The 21,573-nt window shown below is 37.1% G+C and overlaps 2 protein-coding genes across 2 annotated transcripts in view; both read right to left on the bottom strand.

The window, feature by feature from the left end:
- The window catches only part of LOC121759236, a 31,440-nt gene extending 12,246 nt beyond the window's left edge, over positions 1–19,194 (bottom strand). Inside the window, exons 1-5 of the mRNA XM_042154749.1 lie at positions 19,048–19,194; positions 18,791–18,893; positions 18,229–18,350; positions 17,234–17,311; positions 16,619–17,127 (exon numbers count right to left, since the gene is read on the bottom strand). Coding sequence (XP_042010683.1) covers positions 16,619–17,127; positions 17,234–17,311; positions 18,229–18,330 — 689 coding nt within the window. The 5' untranslated portion in view covers positions 18,331–18,350; positions 18,791–18,893; positions 19,048–19,194. The remainder of the gene's footprint in view (positions 1–16,618; positions 17,128–17,233; positions 17,312–18,228; positions 18,351–18,790; positions 18,894–19,047) is intronic.
- LOC121759237 (transcription factor bHLH25-like) lies at positions 3,238–5,439 on the bottom strand. Its single transcript, XM_042154754.1, has 5 exons — positions 5,378–5,439; positions 5,195–5,265; positions 4,652–5,110; positions 3,960–4,331; positions 3,238–3,690 (listed from the first exon to the last, which is right to left on the bottom strand). The coding sequence occupies exons 2-5, from the start codon at positions 5,228–5,230 to the stop codon at positions 3,625–3,627; spliced, it is 933 nt and encodes a 310-aa protein (XP_042010688.1). The 5' UTR covers positions 5,231–5,265; positions 5,378–5,439; the 3' UTR covers positions 3,238–3,624.
- Positions 19,195–21,573: the final 2,379 nt, after the last annotated feature.

The following is a 21,573-nucleotide window of genomic DNA, read 5'->3' as shown; positions in this document are numbered from 1 at the left end:
TCTTCGTCGTTAAAGCAGTAAAGCATAAAAAAGAAATCCTCACCCTCAGTCTCTTCGTCCGAAGACGAGGAATCGAACACGAAGTCACCCTTGACGAGCTCAGATTCCGAATACTGTTTCCTAATCATGGGAATCTTATTGAGCTCGCCCTCGAGCTCGTCCAACGGTTCTACCCGAGGATGAGGAATTACGGACTTCGGCCCTCTCCAGGAAAAGTCCGGAGCCGCTGTCCTATTGTAAAAAAAGAAACGATTTTGCCACTTCGGCCATTTGGTTTTACAGAATGCTCTGAAGGGCTGTAAAGGGATCAAGTAAAACCAAGATCCCTTTCTCTTAAACTGAAAGAAATTAAGGATTGCCCTCAGAGACAGATCCTTTTCTAGTCTACGCAGCTCGGCAGCAAAGGCCGATAAGTGCCTCCAAGAATTTGGAGTCACCTGACCTAAAGGAAGTTGAAAAAAATCAAGAAGCTCTACAAAGGCAGGGGGAAGAGGGAAACGAAGCCCGCATTCTAAGCAGGCTTCGTAAACGGTGGCATAACCCTCCGGCGGCGAGTTAGCCCTATGAATGTCGTCGGGAATCACCACTAACCCCCCAGGAAGAAAATATTTTCCGTGTAAGGATATCACAGTATCCTTACTCAAAATGCTGTGAAAATATTCTACCGTCTTCTCCCCGGACCTTTTCCGGCCAGAAGACCCCTCACCCCCCTTCCTACCACTACCTGATTCAGAAACAGATTCAGAAGAAGAAGACATGATTCTTACTCTCTGATGGTCGAAAGTCTGAAGAAAGTCTTGAAGAAGCGGAAGAAAATTTTTCGAAAAAGGGAGAGAATACAGAAGAAATAATCGCAAAAGTGTTTCCAATGATGAAGAAAGGAAATATTTATCGGATTCGCAAAGGCATTTCAAATCCGTCGCGCCGTTTCAAATCCCACTTTTTCTGGATTCAACGGCCGGATTTACTGTCACATTTAATGCAGACACGCGCATGGCACGTCCCCTGACGTCAGCCTCCCCCTTACATTTATCCAAAATGCCGAAGTGATTCACTTCGCTTTTCGGGGGGGTGGTGATGGGGTACGAACTAAACAACTAAACACTAGTTGCGAGCCCAATAACAGTGACGGCCCATCAGCCCAAAACCCAAGAAAGAGTATCAGTTCGGCACAACCAAAGAGTTCGGTCACAGCCTATAGCTCGGTAAAAGCCGACCAATCGAGCTCAACTCTCAGATCGGCACAACCAAAGAGTTCGGTCACAGCCCATAGCTCGGTAAAAGCCGACCAATCGAGCTCAACTCTCAGATCGGCAAAAGCTGATCGGCAAAGTTCAGCAGTTCGGTCTCAGCAGTTCGGTCTCAGTATTCGACCGAACAAGGAGATAGTGGACCCATGCAGGATCTCCACGACCTCCACTACACCCACGATCTATTTAGTGGTATTAAGCAGTTATCAACCCCACTACCAGGGCTGCAAACCACGATCTTAGTTCGAATGTATAAATAGAACATAGATCAGATAGACGAGGGTTAAGCTCTCTAGATCCTGAATCTTATAGCAAATCAGTATTGTAATCTGTAAGCGAGACCAAGCAATTCAAATTTGCCCTCTTTTCTTCCCGTGGACGTAGATTTACCTCAGTAAATCGAACCACGTAATTTTCCGTGTTGTGATCATTTATTACTTGCATTTATTCCCATCAAAAATTCGCCACATCATCATTAGGGTTTTAAATAAATTTTATAATTGCTAATTAAAATTAATTAGTACAAATGTGCCATGCATTCGAATGCATAGTGACTCTTAGTTCCCCAACATTGTTTGAGTTCTTAATATATAACAACATCATATCTAACATACGAGTTTCTATAAAACTATCTAATTAATCCAATTTTATAGCTTCCAGTTTCTCGCATTTCATATTTTGAATTAATTGTAAGTGAATAAATAGTATGTTACCAATTTCCAGTTCGGGTCCCCGTCTCATTTTTTTGGTGTCCAATCAATCATATGCCACTAAATTTCACTATTATCAAATGTATAAAAAAGTTTTATGAATAAAAATATTATACAGTATATAGGATTGAGAGAGATCAAGTGAAATGATACATATTTGTGAGAACTGAGGATGACAATTGACACATAAATACGAATTATGAGTTCATATATAGGCAGCTAAGGCATGTTAATTCAATATTGCATAAGAAATCAACGAAAAAGTGCACATTTTCAAATCTTATGAGTGGATAATTATTTACGAATTTCTTATGCGAGAAATTTATAGTGTTATGCATATGCAATTTGTAGTTATGGGTTTTCAATTAACACACTATGTATAATTCTGACTGCTATCATTTGGCAGTGAACAAAATATTGTTTGGTTTCATGCATTTTAAATCTAAGTTTCAACTTTTATTATTTTCATTAAAGTTTGCAGGATGCATTAGTTTTTGCGTGGCAATTAAAAGTTTATTAGAAGTATATCTAAACAACTACTCAAGGGGGACGTTTACATTGAGAAACTAATGGTCTAGATTGATAGAAACAGTGTAATTAAGTTAAATTTATTAGTACTATTTACTTATTTAGTTGGATTAATTGAAATTTTGTGATATTCAAAGACATTTGATAATTTCTATCATTTGAGCTAATTTTACTTTATTCTTATCCCTTTGAATTAGTAGAATTATTAGAAATAAATCCCAGTGATAGAGTTAAATTTTAACACTCAGTCATCTATAGTGTCAATCATAAAAAGTAAATATGTTCATTCAATAAAGATATACTCCCTCCGTTCCGCGGTAGTGGATGCGTTTCTTTTCGGCACGCGATTCAAGAAAAACTGTGTTAAGTGAGTTAAGTAAAATGAATAATACAGTAGGAAATGAAAAAGGTAGAGAGATGAAGAGAATAAAGTAAGAGATGGTAAAGTAAGTGAGAAGAAATGTGTCGAGTTTTACTAAAAAGATAAATGACTCAATTACTATGGAACGTACCAAAATAGCAAAACCTACTACTATGGAATGGAAAGAATAGTAATTTTTTTTGTGTGTAAACATGCATATTTAATATTTTGCATTTGATTACAAAAAATATATTCCACGAATTGGTTATGATTGTTATTGAAATGCAGATTATTAATTAAAATGTAACATGTTTCTAACTATGAAACAACACTGAACTATCAAACACATATAGCTAGATATCAATTACTGAACAAAACAACTGGCGATCACATTTTAAATAGCATAAAGAGACCAAATCAAGAACAAAAATTCTCAAAAGTCTCAAAAATCACAACAACCTTAACTTCCTGTCTCTCACCATCCACCAAAATGAAAACCCTAGCTAACTAGGCTATGAGGTAGTTACAACAGAAGGGTATGTATCTATAGAAACATGGCCAAAACTATTTTTGAACCATGAAAAAAACCAACTCATGAGAGAGTTGGGAAAAAAATAAAACCCTTCTTCAAAATAAACCCCATAACAAAACTCTAGAGGTGATGATCGATGCCATCAAAAATGGTGGATAGCTACTCAACACGAAAATCAAGTAAAAAGACTATATATATAGATATAGATATATCGTCGCCGTATCATCAACAACTTGCATTCCTTCATACGATAGCACTGCGTAAACTCTTCACCAGTTCCTTCATGTTCACACCGGACTCGCCATCCTTCTGCAAATAAACCAGCATATCAGTATAAAGAGAGAACTGAAACTATTTCACTATTAGTCTCCTAAACTATTTAGACTGATTAATTGAGCCAACAGTATATCTAAGAGAGTGGTTTTAAAATGGATTTCTAACATAGTAACAGACTGGATCGTCGACTGTGTGTTGAAACCTTAATTAAGTCAACAATATATCTGAAAAGGTTCGAAGGGTTTGAGGGAGGGTGTACTGACTAATAAAAAAAGCGAACAATATCCGACATCGGTGTATACCTGTGCGATTATTGTTATGCTAAGGGAAGAATCTCCGAAAGTCATGGCGCTGCTGTTGACAACCGACAAATGGAGCTTCTCAATCTCTGCAACGATTTTCTCCAAAACCCCTTTCCTCTTCTCGCAGTGGATGCTAATCAGCACATCCTTGTCGCAGAATCTCGCTTCAATCTCCGGGAGCGGTTCGCAGACGGCAGCCTCGTTGGAGGAATCCCGATCGCCGGTGCCATCTCCACCGCTCACTTCGTATTTCTTGATGAACAACACGGATTCCACGGTCGCCTTCTTCGCCTTCTCCTCTAGCGCCTTCACCTTTTCCTGGAGCTGCTTCATGTACTTGATTGCGTCTCCGAGAACCGAGGCCTTATCCATCTGCACGAGCGGACGCAGAAAAAAAAATAGTTAAAGCTATATATTCTCAATTTCAAGTGGCAAGACAGTAATTTTCTCAAACTTCTTTTTTTTTGTTATGGAAAGAGCTTCTGCACAATTATTAAAAAAGAAAAACCTAAAATTCGACGATATTATATAAATAAATAAAACTAATTGTATGTGAAATTTAGCATACGAATTTCTGATCAAATTCTGATTTTGCATACCAACTTAATTAAGAATCTACTTGAGAATCTTATGAATTGGGCATAAATCCAACTCGTGAGCAAAAACAGATGAAATCGAAACCTCGTATTTACCTTTTTGAGGCCGGGGACGAGGGCCGACAATGCGATGAACCTTTGGCTAAGCTTCTCCCTCCTCTTTCTCTCAGCCAAGATGTGATCTTGTGCTTGAGCAAGCTTGGTGTTGGATGAGTTGATCCTCTTGATCCCATGGCATGGCTTGATCACATTATTCGAGGTTTGGTCAATGGTTTGAGGGAACCATGTCTCCTCTTTAGGCCTCACAACTCCCACAATAGGGCTATGTGCAAAGCTTGTCAATGGAGGGGGTGAATTGGACATCCTCTCTTGCTTCAGCTGCTTCGACGGCCGGGTTTCCCCGCCCGGGCCCGCCTCTGCCGCCCTCTTGAGGTCCGGCAGAGGCGGATTCGGGATGTAGGAGTGATGAAACCCTTCCGAAAAGGCACAAGAAATTGAGTTGAAATCATCCATTATTGGCCATTGCTGGAAAAAGAGAGAATCATCCATAGTTCCCTGCAATTAATTATACAAAAAAATTAAATACTTTACTTGATGATTTTTTGTGTAAATTGGAATTAATCAAAAGTGAATTCTTACGAAATCAGCTATGTTTCTGAAGGTGGAAATCTCCATTTCTTCACGAGAAAATTTATAATTAAGCTAACCGGCTGCATAAAAATCAAATAAAAATCAGTTTGTGTGACTTTTTTTCCCTTTCAAAATTGTCAATATTCTCTCAAGGCGTAAAGTCTCAAGCTTTGAAAAAAATGAACAACTCACCTCCAAATTCTATGGACAAAACTGCACTTTTTTCTGTCTTTTTTTGTTATTTTCCACTCAAGAATTAATCTCTTCCAATTGATAAGAACTTGTGCTGGTTTTATATATAGGTCTAACTAATGTGATTTGGTAATCTTTGTAGCATTATTTTATTGCAAAGTCTGCTGATGTGAACTGGCGTTTTTGGACATTTAATTTATTTCAACGTATCTTTCATCAATTATATGTGAACTTGTTGTAATAAAGTAATAATTCCGTTTTATTGGGATCTAAAAATGGGATAATCCAAAACTTTAAGGCAGGTGTAAAGCAGCGATTAAGTAGAGCTGTCTTATTAAGAATTTTTGAAGACTTTTTAGAAGTTGGATTTGAAATTGCTAGTGGAAAAGCTTTACCAATAATCATACCTGTTTTTGTTTCTTGATTTCAACATTTTATTTCGGTCACACCAATAATTAGAGGTGGCAATAAAATATCCATTGATATGAGGCCACCCGCGTGACGATATCCATTGATATGAGGCCACCCGCAACGCGTCACGCGGGTGGCCCGTATCCCGTCACTCAGGGACGGGACGGCGGCGTGGCGCGTTGCCGCGCCCCATCTCGTCCCCAGCCCGTCACCCATCTCGTTCCGCCGTGACGAAACGCGAGACGGCTCGCCACGCTCTGAGGCGATGTGGCGCGCTCTCAGGCCATGCGTGACGCTCACTCGCCGTCCCGCGAGTGAGCATCGTAACGCTGACGCAATAATTCATTTTTAAAAAATTGAATTAAATAAAAATAAAAAATGTGAAATGGTAATATTACCGTTAATAGCCATTTTTCCTTTTTTTATTATTTTTATTTTTTTACTCTTTAAATACTCCTAATTCATCCTCATTTCACACACAACTACACATCTATTCTTCCCAAATCATCTCCATTTCCTCTCCAATTTTCATTTAACATCTCATCACAAAATGTCCGGCGACGGAAACTCCGGCGGTGACTAGGGGAGCATGTACAACACATTGGGTGGTTCCGGTTTGTCGACGCTGGGGGGTTACCAACCACCCAATTTTTATGTTGATGCATACGCCCGTCCCTCTTCCCCGCGGTATTCGCAGGGATTATCCCAGATTCAGGAGGATTATCCGGTTCTTTATCCGGTTCAACCCACTGCGGAAGAAGGCCGAGGCGGGGGAATCTCCAGGGCAGAGGCCGAGGCGGACGAGGAGAAGGAGGGGGATATAGGCCGGCATCCGTACAGTCCCAAAGAAACGCTGGCGGTGTACAACGCATGAATCAGCGTCTCGTACGATCCCATCGTCGGGAATCAACAACCCCGGAAGTGCTTCTGGGAAAAGGTCACCGAGGCCTACCACGAGATTAAGCCGAAAAAGACCCGCCGCTGCACGTATAAGATGTTCCGCGCTCACTTTGACCGAGTCGACAGAGAGGTCAAACGATTCTGCGCCATCCACAAGGATGAAGCGGCTCATTACCAAAGCGTAGCCACGGGAGTCGACATTCTGAGATCGGATTTACGGGTCTACTACGACTACACCGGCAAACAATTCAAATATGTCGATGTTTGGAAGGTCGTCAAGGACGAGGAAAGGTGGGCCGGCGGTGTGCGGTCCAGCACGGGCTCGACGTCGAAGCGCACGAAGCACACGGCGAGTGGCCAATACTCGTCTGGTGACGGTTCGGGCAGCGGGTCACAAGAGTTTGCCTCGCAGGAGGTTGAGACCCCGGCAGACGATGCCGGGGGATCTTCCCGTGGGCGCCGTCGGCCGCAAGGGAGAAATGCGGCGAAGGCGGCTAGAGGGAGGAGGGGCAGAGCCGAATCAAGCCAGGCGGGCTCGGGGGGACCCCCCAACTCCCTTATGGCCATGTACATGACCGCCACAATGGCGGACACTTCCCGCTTTACGCCCGCCCAATACCAAGCCTAGCTTAACGGAGTTTGGTTTATGGCGGCACAACTTGGCATTCCGCCTCCTCACGACTTCAGTGCACCTCCAGCGCCTCCGGGGGATGATTCGCCGGCGGAGTAGTTTTTTTTTATTTTCTGTAAAATTGTATTTTAAATTATTTCATTTTTTATTTTTTTAGGATTTTAATTATGTCTTTTTTTATTTTTTTTAATTTTAAGTTGTATTTTTTTTATGTTGTAATTTTATTTTATTTTTAATGAAGTGTGTTTTTTTTAATTGAATTTGGTTGGAAATAAAAATAAAAAATGAAATTGAATGAATAGTAATTTAAGGGACGGAGGGTTGCAGGTTCCGACACTTAGTTAAGGGATGGAGTAAAAAAGTACAGTGGGGCCAGCAAATAGTAATTTAAGGGACTGTTAAGGAACGGTATAGTGACAGCATTGTGGATGGCCTGAAAATCCAAAAATCTAAAAATTAATAATTTACATATAAACATATATATGAAAATTCAATTTATGATTAATTCGATTTTTATGCACCCAAATCGAATTGATTTGAAAATTTCAAAATGTACCAAAAATTTAAAATCAAATTGAATAAAATTCAAAAAATTAATCAAATCTTAAATTAGACATAGTTCGGATTAGATATTTGATTTTCAAAAAATTTGATTTGGAGTAACCAAATAATTATGATTAGTATTTCCAATCAAATTTCATTAACTCCACATTTCTCGGGGGCTTCCTATCCACATCGTGATGACTCACATATTGATTAAATATACCAAATTGAGCACATGATCAAATATGCTTATCTTGATTAAAATAACAATTAGAGTGTAATTATTAAATTTTGAATGTTCTTTTCATAATAGTCAACTAATGGATTTGACTCTCCGGCCAAATGATTTCATTCTCATTGCCATTAATTCCGTGTGTCAAGGTTTGTGTGCGGTAAATGGGTCGGGTTGAGTCCGGAACATCATCATCCACACTTAGATATATATTTAATTATTACAGTATTTTTTTTACTATATAGCATATTTATTAATTTTTACTTTGAGTAGTGTGGAATATTTTCTTCCACCTTAGTTGGGGGAAAAATTGTCACGATGGATTCTGTGAGTATTAAGAGCATTCTTAACGCTAGGAGCCGGGCCGCACCTGGGTCCCGGCCCGCGTCTCGCAGCGTTGGAGGAGAGGGAGTTGTGGCCCAAGCCGGGCCTGAGGACTTGTAATTCTTCAACATTCTTCCACATATTTCTTCATTTCTATCCTCTAAATTATTTCAATATTTTTTCTAGAACTTGTAATTTTTTACTTTCTAGGGCTTAATAATTTTTTTTCTAGGATTTGTAATTTTTTTTCTAGGATTTGTAATTTTCTTTTTTCGACTGAACAATGAATTTTTTCGGTTTTAATTGTTCGGCGTATTGCATTTACAAGTAAAATAGGTTGAAATTGTGAATAGTGCAATTTAATAGTTGTGGCCCGGGATGGGGCCTGCAGGATTAGAGCATTTGTGGCCTAGGACTCAAATTTAGGGGAATGATGACGTGGAGAGGACTTGGAGCCTGAATCCGGGCCAGGGTTAAGGATGCTCTAAAGGGATTTTCAATCTTTTCTAACAAAGAGCGAGAATATATTCTACATTAAATTTGTCGCACCATATATTCGTGTCTTACTAGCTAGTAAGTCTCATTCATATAAGATTTATAGCTATGAAAAAATATTCTAAATCAGAAATGGGACGCCAGAGAAGAGTAGTTTATATAAGTAATAAGTTAAAAGGAGAAATTCTAAGATCATTCATAACACACGTTTCTTAACTGTTTGTTTCTAATTTATCACTTCTCATACTTGAATCCGAGACCATTGGGTTCGGCTTCTTTAGAGATCCCTAGAGAAGCACACCATTTTTATGACCATCGTTTAGGAAAAATTGTGTTAAGTGATACCCATATAAAAATGTCTCAACAATTAATTCAGTTGCAATTAACAAGCTATAATGAAAGATTATACAACATCATTTAGTTGGCAATCAATTATCCCAATAATCTATTTGGGGGGAAAAACATAATGCATAGGATCATGATCCATGAAAAGTTGGAATCATCTTGATATATCATATTTAGGATTTGGATCCTCCCACAGCCTGCATCTTGTCTGGCATCAACATTTACAACTCAAAATTCCTAGCTATAAATGTATTTATTTATTTTTTATATGCACTAGGCGACAATGAGCCGTGGTTATATATAGGTGATATATGTGCGCACGTAACAATAATTATTTAAGAAGACCAAATTAATGCAAACAGACAAATTAAATTAAATTAACACCAATTATTAATTACAATAAGCCAAATAATTAATTTATACACGCATTTACTATTTAGGGAGTATCGTGCACAGGATACGATGTGATTGTGTTACCATTATTTAGTGGTTTAGCAAGTGGATTTGGTGGATAATTAAGCCTGCTTAATATATGTGCTAAAATCAAGTAGGCCGTGCCCATATCTTGTAAGACATGTAAATAATTCAAGAAGATTAATTTTATAGAAAATTGGTGGAGCAATTGATTAATTGGATGATTTTTTAATGCTTTCTGTAATTTCCTAATTACAATTACTTTTGGATGTATTCACAGTACGTACAACTAAGATACAAGAAGAATGAGAATTAAGGTGATCTTAAGTCGAGATATATTGTTAAAATAAATTTGGATTGATCAATGTGATTATTAATTATCATAAATTGAGGGGGGTTTTTTTAATTTCTTTCTCTTTAAATGAAGAAATTTGCTGTCGGTGAACCAGTGGTCAGATTTATTTGGCTAGAAAAAGTTATACATTGAAGAATAATGATTTAGACTTTTGAAAATCACAGGAAATTTCTTGAAAGCTGGCATCAAAAAGGCATATATAGTAAAAGTAAGATTAGTAAAAAGATTGAGAGTTGAAAAGTTGATTCTTAGCTAGTATTCTATTCTTGAAATTTAAAATTAAATATTCTTTTTGTGATGAATATATAAAATCTTGAATGGGGTGCTTTTCCAATTTTTCAATTTTCTTCATGATTTTTAAAATTTCCAATCGAAAATGAGGTGCCTTCTTTCTCATCATTTTCAACCTTAATTTTTGTTTTGATGTTCAAATTTTCTCTAAGACCTTTTCTTTTATGTAATAAGGATTTGTATTTGAATTATTTTCTAAATGTATTACATTATACTCCTCCGTCCTATAAAAATGTATACTTTCCATTTTCATCTGTCCCATAAAAATATGGTCATTTCCATTATGAAAGGTTGTCTCAAACTTATTACTCATATACATCAATTTATTTGCAACTTGTACTACTATAGCCCACCATTACATCCCAGTAAATACTAATAATAATATGAGTTTCAATATCTAACACTACTATAACCAATGTTTTAAAAATCAGACCGGACCGGACCGGCCGGTTCGACCGGTTCGGCCGCGAACCGGTAAGTGGTCCGTTCCGGTTAGTCCTATAAAACCAGTGACATGTTTAACCGCCATGAATCGCCAAATCGGCCGGCCGGACCGGTCTGACCGGGAATCGGAAACCGGTTCAAATGCTTTTCAAATTTTTTTTAAAAATTTCGGCATTGATAGGAATAGAACTAAAGACCTCCCGGTGAACTTACTAACAATTCTACCACTACACCACAAGGGCTTCTTGGTAATAACATGAACATAAGTTATTTTTATATGTTAAACACGAGATATTTTATCTATATAAACTAATCATTCGTGTTTAATAGCAAAGTAATTAGTAATACTAATTATGATATTTAATTATCATCCACTTTATTTATGTATCGCTTACTACTGCTAGTTTTATTATTATTTGTATAATACGTATATATGTATATTATGAATATGTGATTAATTATACTTAAAGTTTACTACTATTTGATTATATACTAGGAGTATTTACTAAATTTATGTTTTTAATTTATGTTTATTCATATATCTTTGTGAATAATATTATTTTGCCACATTACTTTTTGAAAATAATACTATGAAATTATTTATTTTTATACATAAATATTAAATTTTTTATTTACAATAACTTACTACTAGTATAATTTATATATTTAATCATATTTATTGATAAAAAATTAATAAAATTCAATCATTCACTAAACTTTTATAGGTGGAGGTGTAATGTTTTTGGGATATACTATTAATATATTATATATTCTATCATTCACTTAATTAAAAATACTTGGTATATTATTTAATTATATATATACACATTTGTAGCAGTATAACGGTTCGACCAGTGATTAAACCGGTTGGACCGGTTGAACCATGAACCAGTGGCTTTGCCGGTTCACTCACCGGTCCGGTTTTTAAAACATTGAGTATAACTATCTTTCTCTTCGTCTCTCTTACTTTACTAATTAGTATGTATTAATTTCTATATCATTTTAAATGCACATAAAAATGATAACATGAGTATTAAAGAGATACCACCCATAGTCCAAAAAGAAATCATAATAGAACACGACATATAAGACAACTTATAAGTGTGTAATACTCCTTAATTTCATTTAACCAATAGATTAAAACTTGGAATAACAGCGACCAGCTCTTATATTTAAAGCACAAGGGACAAATGTATAATAAAACTTCTTGTTAATTTTGTTAATTTATAAATCTCATTGTTCAAGAAACTTCCGACAATTAAGATTATTAATTAGGTGTGGTTAGTATAAGGAATATACATGGAGGTTCGAATTGCAAATCCGATCAATGGATATATAACCCATCATTATTTTTTGGACCGGATAATTTTTTCGGGATTATGATGATGGAACAAATCTAAATTTAAAATAATCAATAGTATAATTATAGTCACAATACTAACCTAACAGATTTTGGCAATCAATATATAGTTTCTTTTGAACCCCAACATGCAACTAATTAATTTATCGTTATTACTTCTCAATATATAATAATTTATCATATATTGCATAGTATACGCTAGTTGGAGTGAAGACTAAAACAAAAAAGTTGTGCGAGCTTTCCTTCACTTTCTGCTTTAAAATAGTTAATATTTCTGTTGTATAAAAATATCTTGACAAAATTTTTGCTCTTATAATTAAAAATAATTGTGTCTAAAGTAACAATTAATATGTAAAAGTGAATGTTTCTATGAATAAAAATTACAATTTACATTATTATTTTCAGTTTACAGTCACTTTTATTAATTAGAAAAAGATGAATATCAGAGTCGATAAATTAAAAAAAAGGGTACAATTTAAACTTTATATATATATTAGAAAAATACTACTAGTATGAATTAGGATTATTATATTTTTAACAAATTCTTTTTTTATAATAGAAAAATATTAAAATAGTTAATTTAGCGGTGAGATATTGTAAATGATAAAAAGAGGGATAATGATTCTCATATGCATGACATATGCAACACTAATTAAACGTATAAAGTCATTGTATATACAATGAAATTAATCGCATAAAAAATGAATTTATATCTCTGCACGAAGTTCGTTCCCAAATGCTTTATTTATCCAGTAAGAAGATACATCAACCATTGATCTTCATGATTAAATGACCTTTAATAATTAGTTATGAGTAATGACCATATTTAAGAGTTCTCTATTCTATACTCTCTCACGAAATTAACACACTCATATATACAATTTTTTATGAGGAAATGAATTTAAATTTAAAGGCCGCATTACGGAGGACTCAAACCTGAGTCCTTTGGGCACGTATGAACACTGCACCAGACATGTAAAGTTTATTGCATTTATTATAAAATTAATTGCATTGAAAACAACAAATTTTCCTATAAGAAGAGTTTTTTGGGCACGCATTACCATAGTTCTTCACAATCCAAGAGTTGAAATGGCTTATGCGTTCTCACAATAAGAAGAGTTCCACATATAGTTATTTCAATATTGTATTACTCCATTAAGTTTCTAGATGAATCATACTTCCCCAGTATATATGTCTGACTATAATTAATAATATCCCGATCATCAAATTTTCATGATAAAGCATGACTTAATTGTAAATTTGTAATCAATAATATTGCTTGACTTCATTAGGGTGTCCACTAACACGCCCAACAGCCCCACCCCAGTTTTTATTTATAGCCCCAATTTTGTTGTCCACAGCCTCAAAATTCTATTTCCGCCACTATAGTGGACACCTCCAATAGCCCCCAAATTTTATAATCAATTTTCATTTTAAAATATTTTTAGTTTCAATCAAATGTAATTTAAATAATCACGGTATAAATAACTAGAAAACGAGGTAATTAGGGCCAAATATTCGTTGTATTGCAAACCGGTAAAATTATACAACGAATAATTAAAATAAAATACAACTACAAAACTCTGCCACCGTCTACTCGGTGTCGGAGTCGGCTTCCTCGTCTTCCTCTTCTTCTTCTTCTTCTTCTTCTCCTCCTCCTCTCTCGCTGCTGCCGGCCGCGGTATCCCCAGGCGCATTATCAACCAACCTCAGTCGACTCTCAATCAGAGTGATGAGCCTCTTGTAGACGTTCCTGATGTACGGGTCAGTTTCCCATGCGTATGACCTGCATACGTCTTGCAGTTGTTGCATCAACTGCACATCTATGGTATTGGCCAATACCTCGTGGGGTTGCACCGTGAGCTGTGGGATTGGGGCGGGTTGGTGGATGCGCGATCCGGACGCGCCGGCCGATAGGCGGGAGGCACTTCTACCTCCTCTGGCGCTGCGGATAGAGGCCTGTTGTCCCATGGGCCGTCGTCGCCTAGTGTGAGTATCGGCTGGCTCTTCGACTTGTTCGTCGGACTGCTCGAACTCTTGCGAGTCGCTTCCACTGCTGTAGTCGCCGGCAAGGTTGTGCCTTGTGCGCTTTGGCCCAGGAGCTGTTCCCACCTCGTGCGCCACGATCGACCTGAATTTCGGACAATCCGCGAGGACAAGATACTCTTCCCACAAGGTGAACTTCAGCCAGCCCTCCGTGTGGTATTGGCCCTCAGACAGGTTCTTAACATCTGCTGCGCTGCGGCCACTCTCAGCGTGGCGAAGGTTGTTCTCGTATATGGACGCGAACCGCTTGGTCGCATGGAGAATCCTACCCCACTTTTTCCGGAGCTGTTCTGGGTCGCGCCTCTCGGCGCCGTCGGGTTTGAACTCCTTGTATGCAAACATGACGCGCCTCCAAAAGCTCCCCTCGGCCTGATCTGTGCCCACCACGGGGTCCGAAGTGATAGCATCCCAAGCCTTCGCCACGGCAATGCTCTCGTCTTTGGTGTATGGCTTGCCCCGGTTGGACCCAGAACCAGAGCCACCGCTACCGCCAGTGCCACTGCCCTTGCCACTCGGAATGCCGGCCCCGCTGCCCTTGCGCCCACCGACGTGTCCGGTGCCACGACTGCCGCCTCCGCCCCTACCGCCTCCGCCCCGACTGCCGCTACCTCCTCGGGTCGGAACGGGCGTTTCCACCCGTGCTGCCGGCGTATCTGGGATGCCAGAACTGAGCAGACCCATCATAGTATCAATTACGTCTTGATCTGCTTCGGTGAACGAAGATTGGCTGGCTTGGAAAGGGGAACCCGGACGCGGCTGGTGAAGCGCGTCTAGGTTGGGTCTATAATCTCCAAATGCGGAACGACTCAGATTCCGCTGTAAAGGTGGCGGAGTTGGAGAAGACCTCCATGACTGAGATGGAGGAAGGGGTGGACTCGATGCCCACGGTGGGGGAGATTGATTCCAACTCCAATGCTGGGACGGAGGCGCATATCCGCCAAAGCCCGACGGCTGAGAAGCATATCCGTCTGGACCAGATGGCTGCGAAGGATAGGCCAAGGGGTTTGATGGATTGCTGCCATATCCCGATTCCTGAGAGTCGGGTGATTCATCGTCTCCTCGGTGCATTTTGTAGAGAGTGGTTGTGTAGATAGTGAGTAGATGGATTTTGTGAAAATGGTGAAAAATAGGTGGTGGGAAGTGGTATTTATAGAGGAAAAAAAAATTAAAATCGCGACTGCATGCGCTGCGGCGGATGTCCGCACTATAGTCGCCGCGCCTATAGGCGTGGCTATGTCCCCCCGCCGCGTCCTCGCCCTGCACCCGGCGATCGCCCGTCCGCCCACCCTCGCCACGTCCGCCGCGTCCGCCCCCGGGGCGGACAACCTCGCCACTATAGTACGCCCGCCGACCGCCCACCCTCGCGGCTATAGCCGTGTCCACTCCATAGTGGACACTCTTATAAAGCTCCAGCCGCAATTATGCCGTTTCATATTCTCTCGAGGATTTGAAACTACATAAATACTCTGTTTACATTCTAGGACAGATATTATATTACTTCAAGGTTAATTAATTAATTGTGTTTTAAAAAAAATAGGAAGAAAAAGTTTTTTTTTTATTTACGATTTGATTGAATCGTATACTTAACATAATATATTTTAAGAAAATACGTGTACAAGAACTTTCACTAACCTCTTCTTTAACTACAAATCGAGGCATCAAACTGATTATAGCTACATTGATCCATGAAGCCCAACAACAAAGGATGTCTATCAGTATCTATCTATATTGGCTATTTGTCTACTTTCAATTGGATATATTTAAGTGATTCATATGATAAAGATATATATTTTTTCGATCAAGGACAAGACACAAATAGTAGTATAATACAATTTAAAATAAATGAGGGAACTTTAGAGTTACAAATATATTGTTGACGTACACGTGGTATAATCTAACGAATATCACTTATATTATTCTGATTCATTCAATTCAAAAGCAAGATAGAATTACCCCACGGCCCACATCTTAATTAAATCTACTTATTAGACCTAAAGTTAAAGCATTAGTAGTTAATTTTGTTGTTCACTTAATAGTCGAATCAGATGGATGGAGTAATAATGGCTAACTCATCATTTAATTGCTAATTACAATTAATTTAAGACCTAAAAAACTTTTAGTCTACAATTTGCCACGTATAATTTTCATTTTTATTAATTAAATTGAAAAAGATAAAAAAAACTATCAAATTAGGGTTTTGGATGAAAATGTCAATACAGTGTTTCGAAAATATCAACACAATGCTTTGAGAAATGTCAACACGATGCTTTGAGAATGTTAACACATTGTTTATATTGAAATTCTTCATGTATTATATTGACATATTTTATATATCATGTTGACATTTGTTGTTGTACGAAAAATTATAATTTTTCAGAAAAAAAATTCAAATTTTGATTGCATTGGAAGCTTCTTGAGATAAGCAGTCAGGTACATCAGCTTTACTTATGGTTTGCATATCAGAATGACTCATTTTTGAGATGTCAGTTTCCATTCTATTAGATGAATCTGCATCCCCAACCACGTTCAAATCGGACGGCCTCTGCTTCCGCTTCTCATATTTTGAATCATCCGACACGTGACTTGATAACCATCCAACTTCTTTCTCGCGGTTCTCAACACTATCCTGCCGATGCTGATGATCAGCGTATGTGTTTGAGTTCTGAGCCAGTTCATGAAAATGAGTATCCCCTGTGGATCCAAGTTGTTTGACAGTGTTCCTTTGACAAACCCTGCAACGTTTCTGTCCAATTGAAGGCACTCTACGAATTGAGGGTTCCGTAGCACCTGCTTGACTCCAGTCAGGAGTGAATCGGCCATTGAAACTTTGATGATCACCTTCTGCGGCTAATGACAATCTTGAACGTGGAGCAGGTCGTTCCTCAGAGGATGTCTCATCTAGTTGCTGAAGCCGAACAGGTGAAAACGCCCCTGATGTTTCGGCTTGACCTGCAATGACCTGTAGCACTTGATCAGAGAACTAGTTTGATACGTTTACAGGGCTAAACTGAACAGATCCTTTCATTTGGACCTTAACAAAAAAAGGAAAAAGTGAGCATACATACTTCTGAATGTGTCTTGAGGACTCTCTTAGTCGCCAAATCCAAAAGATTCTTTAAGAAAACCCGCGAATGCGAATCAAGCTGTCCAAATGACAAAAGATAGTCAAGCCTCCATACACATGGAAACATTATCCTGAATGAATGAATGAATGAATGAAGAGAAAAACTCACGAAACATACAAAACTCAGCAGATATACATAAAGTGATAAAACTAACAGCGTTTTGGCAATATAAGGTAGATCACCACCTCTATTTAGTGACAGAAAAGACTTGAGAGTTTGTAATGAACTAAAATCGTGCTTTGCATATGAATGTGTGAAGTCAAAAACTGATAAGTTAACAAACTGCAAGGCAAGACATAACAAGAAAACAACTTAACTAGTTTCTGTAGAGAATGCGTACAGTCTAATCTACAACCATCGAGTAAGAGATGAACCCTTGACAATGTGCAGAGTCAAAAATATGCTTTGGATGCTTACATCCAAGGCTCTCAGTCCACAAGAGAAACACTTTATTTATAAGATTTAGTTCAAACTTCAAATAGGTTACACATGTTATTCTTATGGATGATGGATCTCAATTATGATAGAGAAAATAACTGGTGATTATCATTGTATTTACCACATTGAGTTTGTAACAAGAACCTGGACATGGAAAATTATAGGAGGACCATATTGTTATAAGACTCTTGTTTTCTTCACTTATATGCAAGCAGCTGCATTTTTTTACCAGGTACACAGAAACACTATGAAAATAAGTGCAAAAAACTAAACTATTTTTAACAGCCTTGAAAGTAAATGAGTAGCACGTCCAGTAGTTTCAAGTTCACTTCAAGCTGGCCTATTATTATCGGAAAAACAAAAGGATATAGAACAAAAAGTACCTACAAAGAAAGAATGTAAACATACTTATACACATTTTGATTCGGCAAAAGCAGTCATAATCTGAAATTAGAGATAACATGAGCAGGATAATCTCAATAAGCATAACACCATACCGAATCAGAGCCAGGGTCTGATGCTTCGCCTTCATCTTTTTGGAGAAGGCCGTAGAGTCTTTTAAGGGCATGGAGATCTGATTGGATGTCCTTCCCATCCATTACCTTCTAAAAATCTTTGCCTAATATCACCACGTACAGCACTAAACACTTAGTTAATGCAGCATATTATATTTCTGATAAACACAACAGAATGCGAGTATTCGCTCAAATTACGTACTAAAGCATGCGTCTAGCCACAAAAAAGGGGGGAAATGAACTACATATCTAAAGATAATCCCCACGAAAAATGTTGGCACTGTAATTCAGTAAGTATTTCACCATATTCATGCCGAAAAATACTAAATAAATGTATCAGTGCTCAAACCCACACAAGTATTGGATAGCCTCAATGCCTGCATCAGTTTAACAATCAAAGCATCATTTTTAGCAGCGCGCCAATCATCGATCAAAACCATGATTTGGAGATGCGCAAAGGCAAATCAAATTGTGAATGAAACTTCGAAATTAAGACGACATCAAGGTTTCAAACAAATCCTCACTCAATTTAAAATGAAATTACCTATCAAAATCGCACATAATCGCAAAGGCACATAAAATCAGTGGCGGCCGAGAAGGCTGAATTGTACTAAGGTTTTACCAGAAAAGGCCTTGGTCGCCTCCTCCTCAGAAAAAAATTGAGAGAGAAGAAGACTTGTTAATCGAGCGGAAGTGGAGAACGATCCAATATCAGAAGATGATTTGAGATAACAAAGTTATTGGAATATGAAGATTATGGTGTTATTGCCGGAAATGGAGATTTTAAGGGTATGCGGATACCTCCAAGTACACTGATACTATTGCGTTCGCCAGTACGAGATCGATCGACGGAAGCGCAGTACGAGAGGAAGCGATGGAAGCGCGGCGGCAAGTATTAGAGGCGGAGACGGCGACCGGCGACGTCGATCAGAGTGAGAGGGTGGCAGGTATCGGATTCAAAATAGGGAGGGAGAGAACATTTAAAATATTATTTATTATTTATATTTCAGAAAATATAATTTAAAATATTATTTATATTAGTAGTACTATTTAAAATATTATCTATATAACTCTCTACCAAAGGCCCATTATAGTCCAAATCCAGTATTCAATAATTTTCTTTTGAGTTTTGATAATAACACCCAACAATAAGTATAATTCTCGATATTAACTAATCAATATAGTAAAGGATCCACGATGTTCAAAATATTAATTTATATGATTAAATCTGACGTGACTAAAAATTAACGTTATTATATTTTCACAACGCAAGTTTAGCCATAACTACGTAGTTATATTGGGACAATGATTTTGCGTCGTTAGTTTTGATTTGGACCATTAAACACAATCGCGAAAAGTTATGGAATCAACTTAAACTCAATGAAAATTTATAATTAAATGCCAATTATCCCATAAAACATTAAAATGGGGGTTATTTATTCGCTAACAAAATACACCACCTACTTTTATTAAAACTCGTACACTATATTTTGGATCAATAAAATTCACTATATGAAATAAAAATTCATTATATGAAACAAAATAACCAATGTGAACTATTATATGAAGATATGCACGACCATTATTGATGTCTGTTCTTTTTTAAAGTATATATGATGACAATATTATATTTGACTGCCTACAATGAGATTGTATTTTCTACGGTCACATACGTATACATGTAAAATAACAATTATATCACTATATAATCTCTATAGAAAACTACAAAACAATGATGCAGAGTGGTAAATATACAAAATTATCTAATCAACCGATTATTTCCCAATAATTAAAACTTTCATCATAAATAGATACGTCGTTGTAGCATCTTCTCGAACATGAATAGGGTTGGAACGGTACGGTATACCTTGCTGAAATTGTCATATCGCATACCGTACCGAAAAGTGCGGTATGACCAAAAATCTTACCTTTACCGTACCGCTTGTTTCGGTATACGGCATACCGGTATACCGAAAAGTCGGTATACCAAAATTTAGATATTGTTACCTTATCGACATTTCGGTATACCGTACCATGATTACCGCAATTATGTTTAATAAAATTATATAATAATATATTTTATAAATAATAAATATGTTAAATATGGTATATTTGCGGTATATACCGCCAATTCCGGTATATACCGTATTTGCGGTATACCGTAATTGCGGTATAACGCGGTATAACGCGGTATATACAAAATGCATATCTTTACCGTACCTAAAACTGACGGTACGGTATGATACCGTACCGAAAAGTACGGTATACCAAAAATTCGGTATTTTCGGTATTTTTCAGTGCGGTAAGTGCGGTATTTCGGTATATTTTCCCGGCCCTAAACATGAATTATGCTAGTAGTATATTTTAATTAAAAAAATCGTCATAGTGACTTCAAGTGTGCGTTACAGTGTAAGGCTAAACTATATATAATAACATTTCTCCAAATTTTACTAAACACATCGTAATTAAAATCATTACAAAGCACATTTTTTTCATTACAAAAGTTTATTTACTAGTTTTCTTTAATGTCTTCAACGTTTGACTATATGCTATGGCCGCATTTCGACTCACATTCACACATATTAATTAATATTCAACTAAATAAAAAATTGTTTAACTTGATTTTCAAATCAAGTAATCGTGCTTTAATAAATACATAGACAGTGATATCTCAACATAATAATTGTATTACGAATTAAAAAGTTCACAATTCTTTAATTTATTACATCAAGATCTGTAAGCAATTTGAATTCGTCGAGTCAATTTCTTGGGATTAAGACATAGTTAAAATATAGGAGTCATTATTAATTAATTATCTATCTATTTGGATTTTGAAAACGACAAAGCTTTGTCTTTATTCATAGCTTAAGACATTTGATTAGCATAATTCACGAGATATTGCAAAATAATAGGGACTTTTATTACTCTTTTTTGTAAGTTTTATAATAGAGCGTTGGATTTTGAAAACGACAAGACTCTGTCTCTTTATAGATAGCCAAAGACACTTGATTAGCATAATTCACAACATAATTGCAAAATAATAGGGATCGACTTCTAATATTCATTTTTAAATAAAATTAAAAATTATTATTAGATTATGCAGTAAAGAAGACATTCTGTTGTCTACTGATGGAACATTTATTTGTCTGCACATATATGGTAGTTCAGTAGCATATTAATTACTATATTCAGTTTATTTATTATTCGATATATGTTTTTCAAGTCTATTATTACACTTTTTTTCTTTTTATAGGATCTTTAAATTTATCAAAATTATATGTAAATTCTTATACAGTACAAAAGTTCTTAGTCGTGAAATGATAATTT

The sequence above is a fragment of the Salvia splendens genome, chromosome 12 (assembly GCF_004379255.2).
Source record: "Salvia splendens isolate huo1 chromosome 12, SspV2, whole genome shotgun sequence".
NCBI lineage: Eukaryota > Viridiplantae > Streptophyta > Magnoliopsida > Lamiales > Lamiaceae > Salvia > Salvia splendens.
Note: the sequence above shows the minus strand (reverse complement) of the source record. Positions and strands in the feature narration are given on the sequence as shown.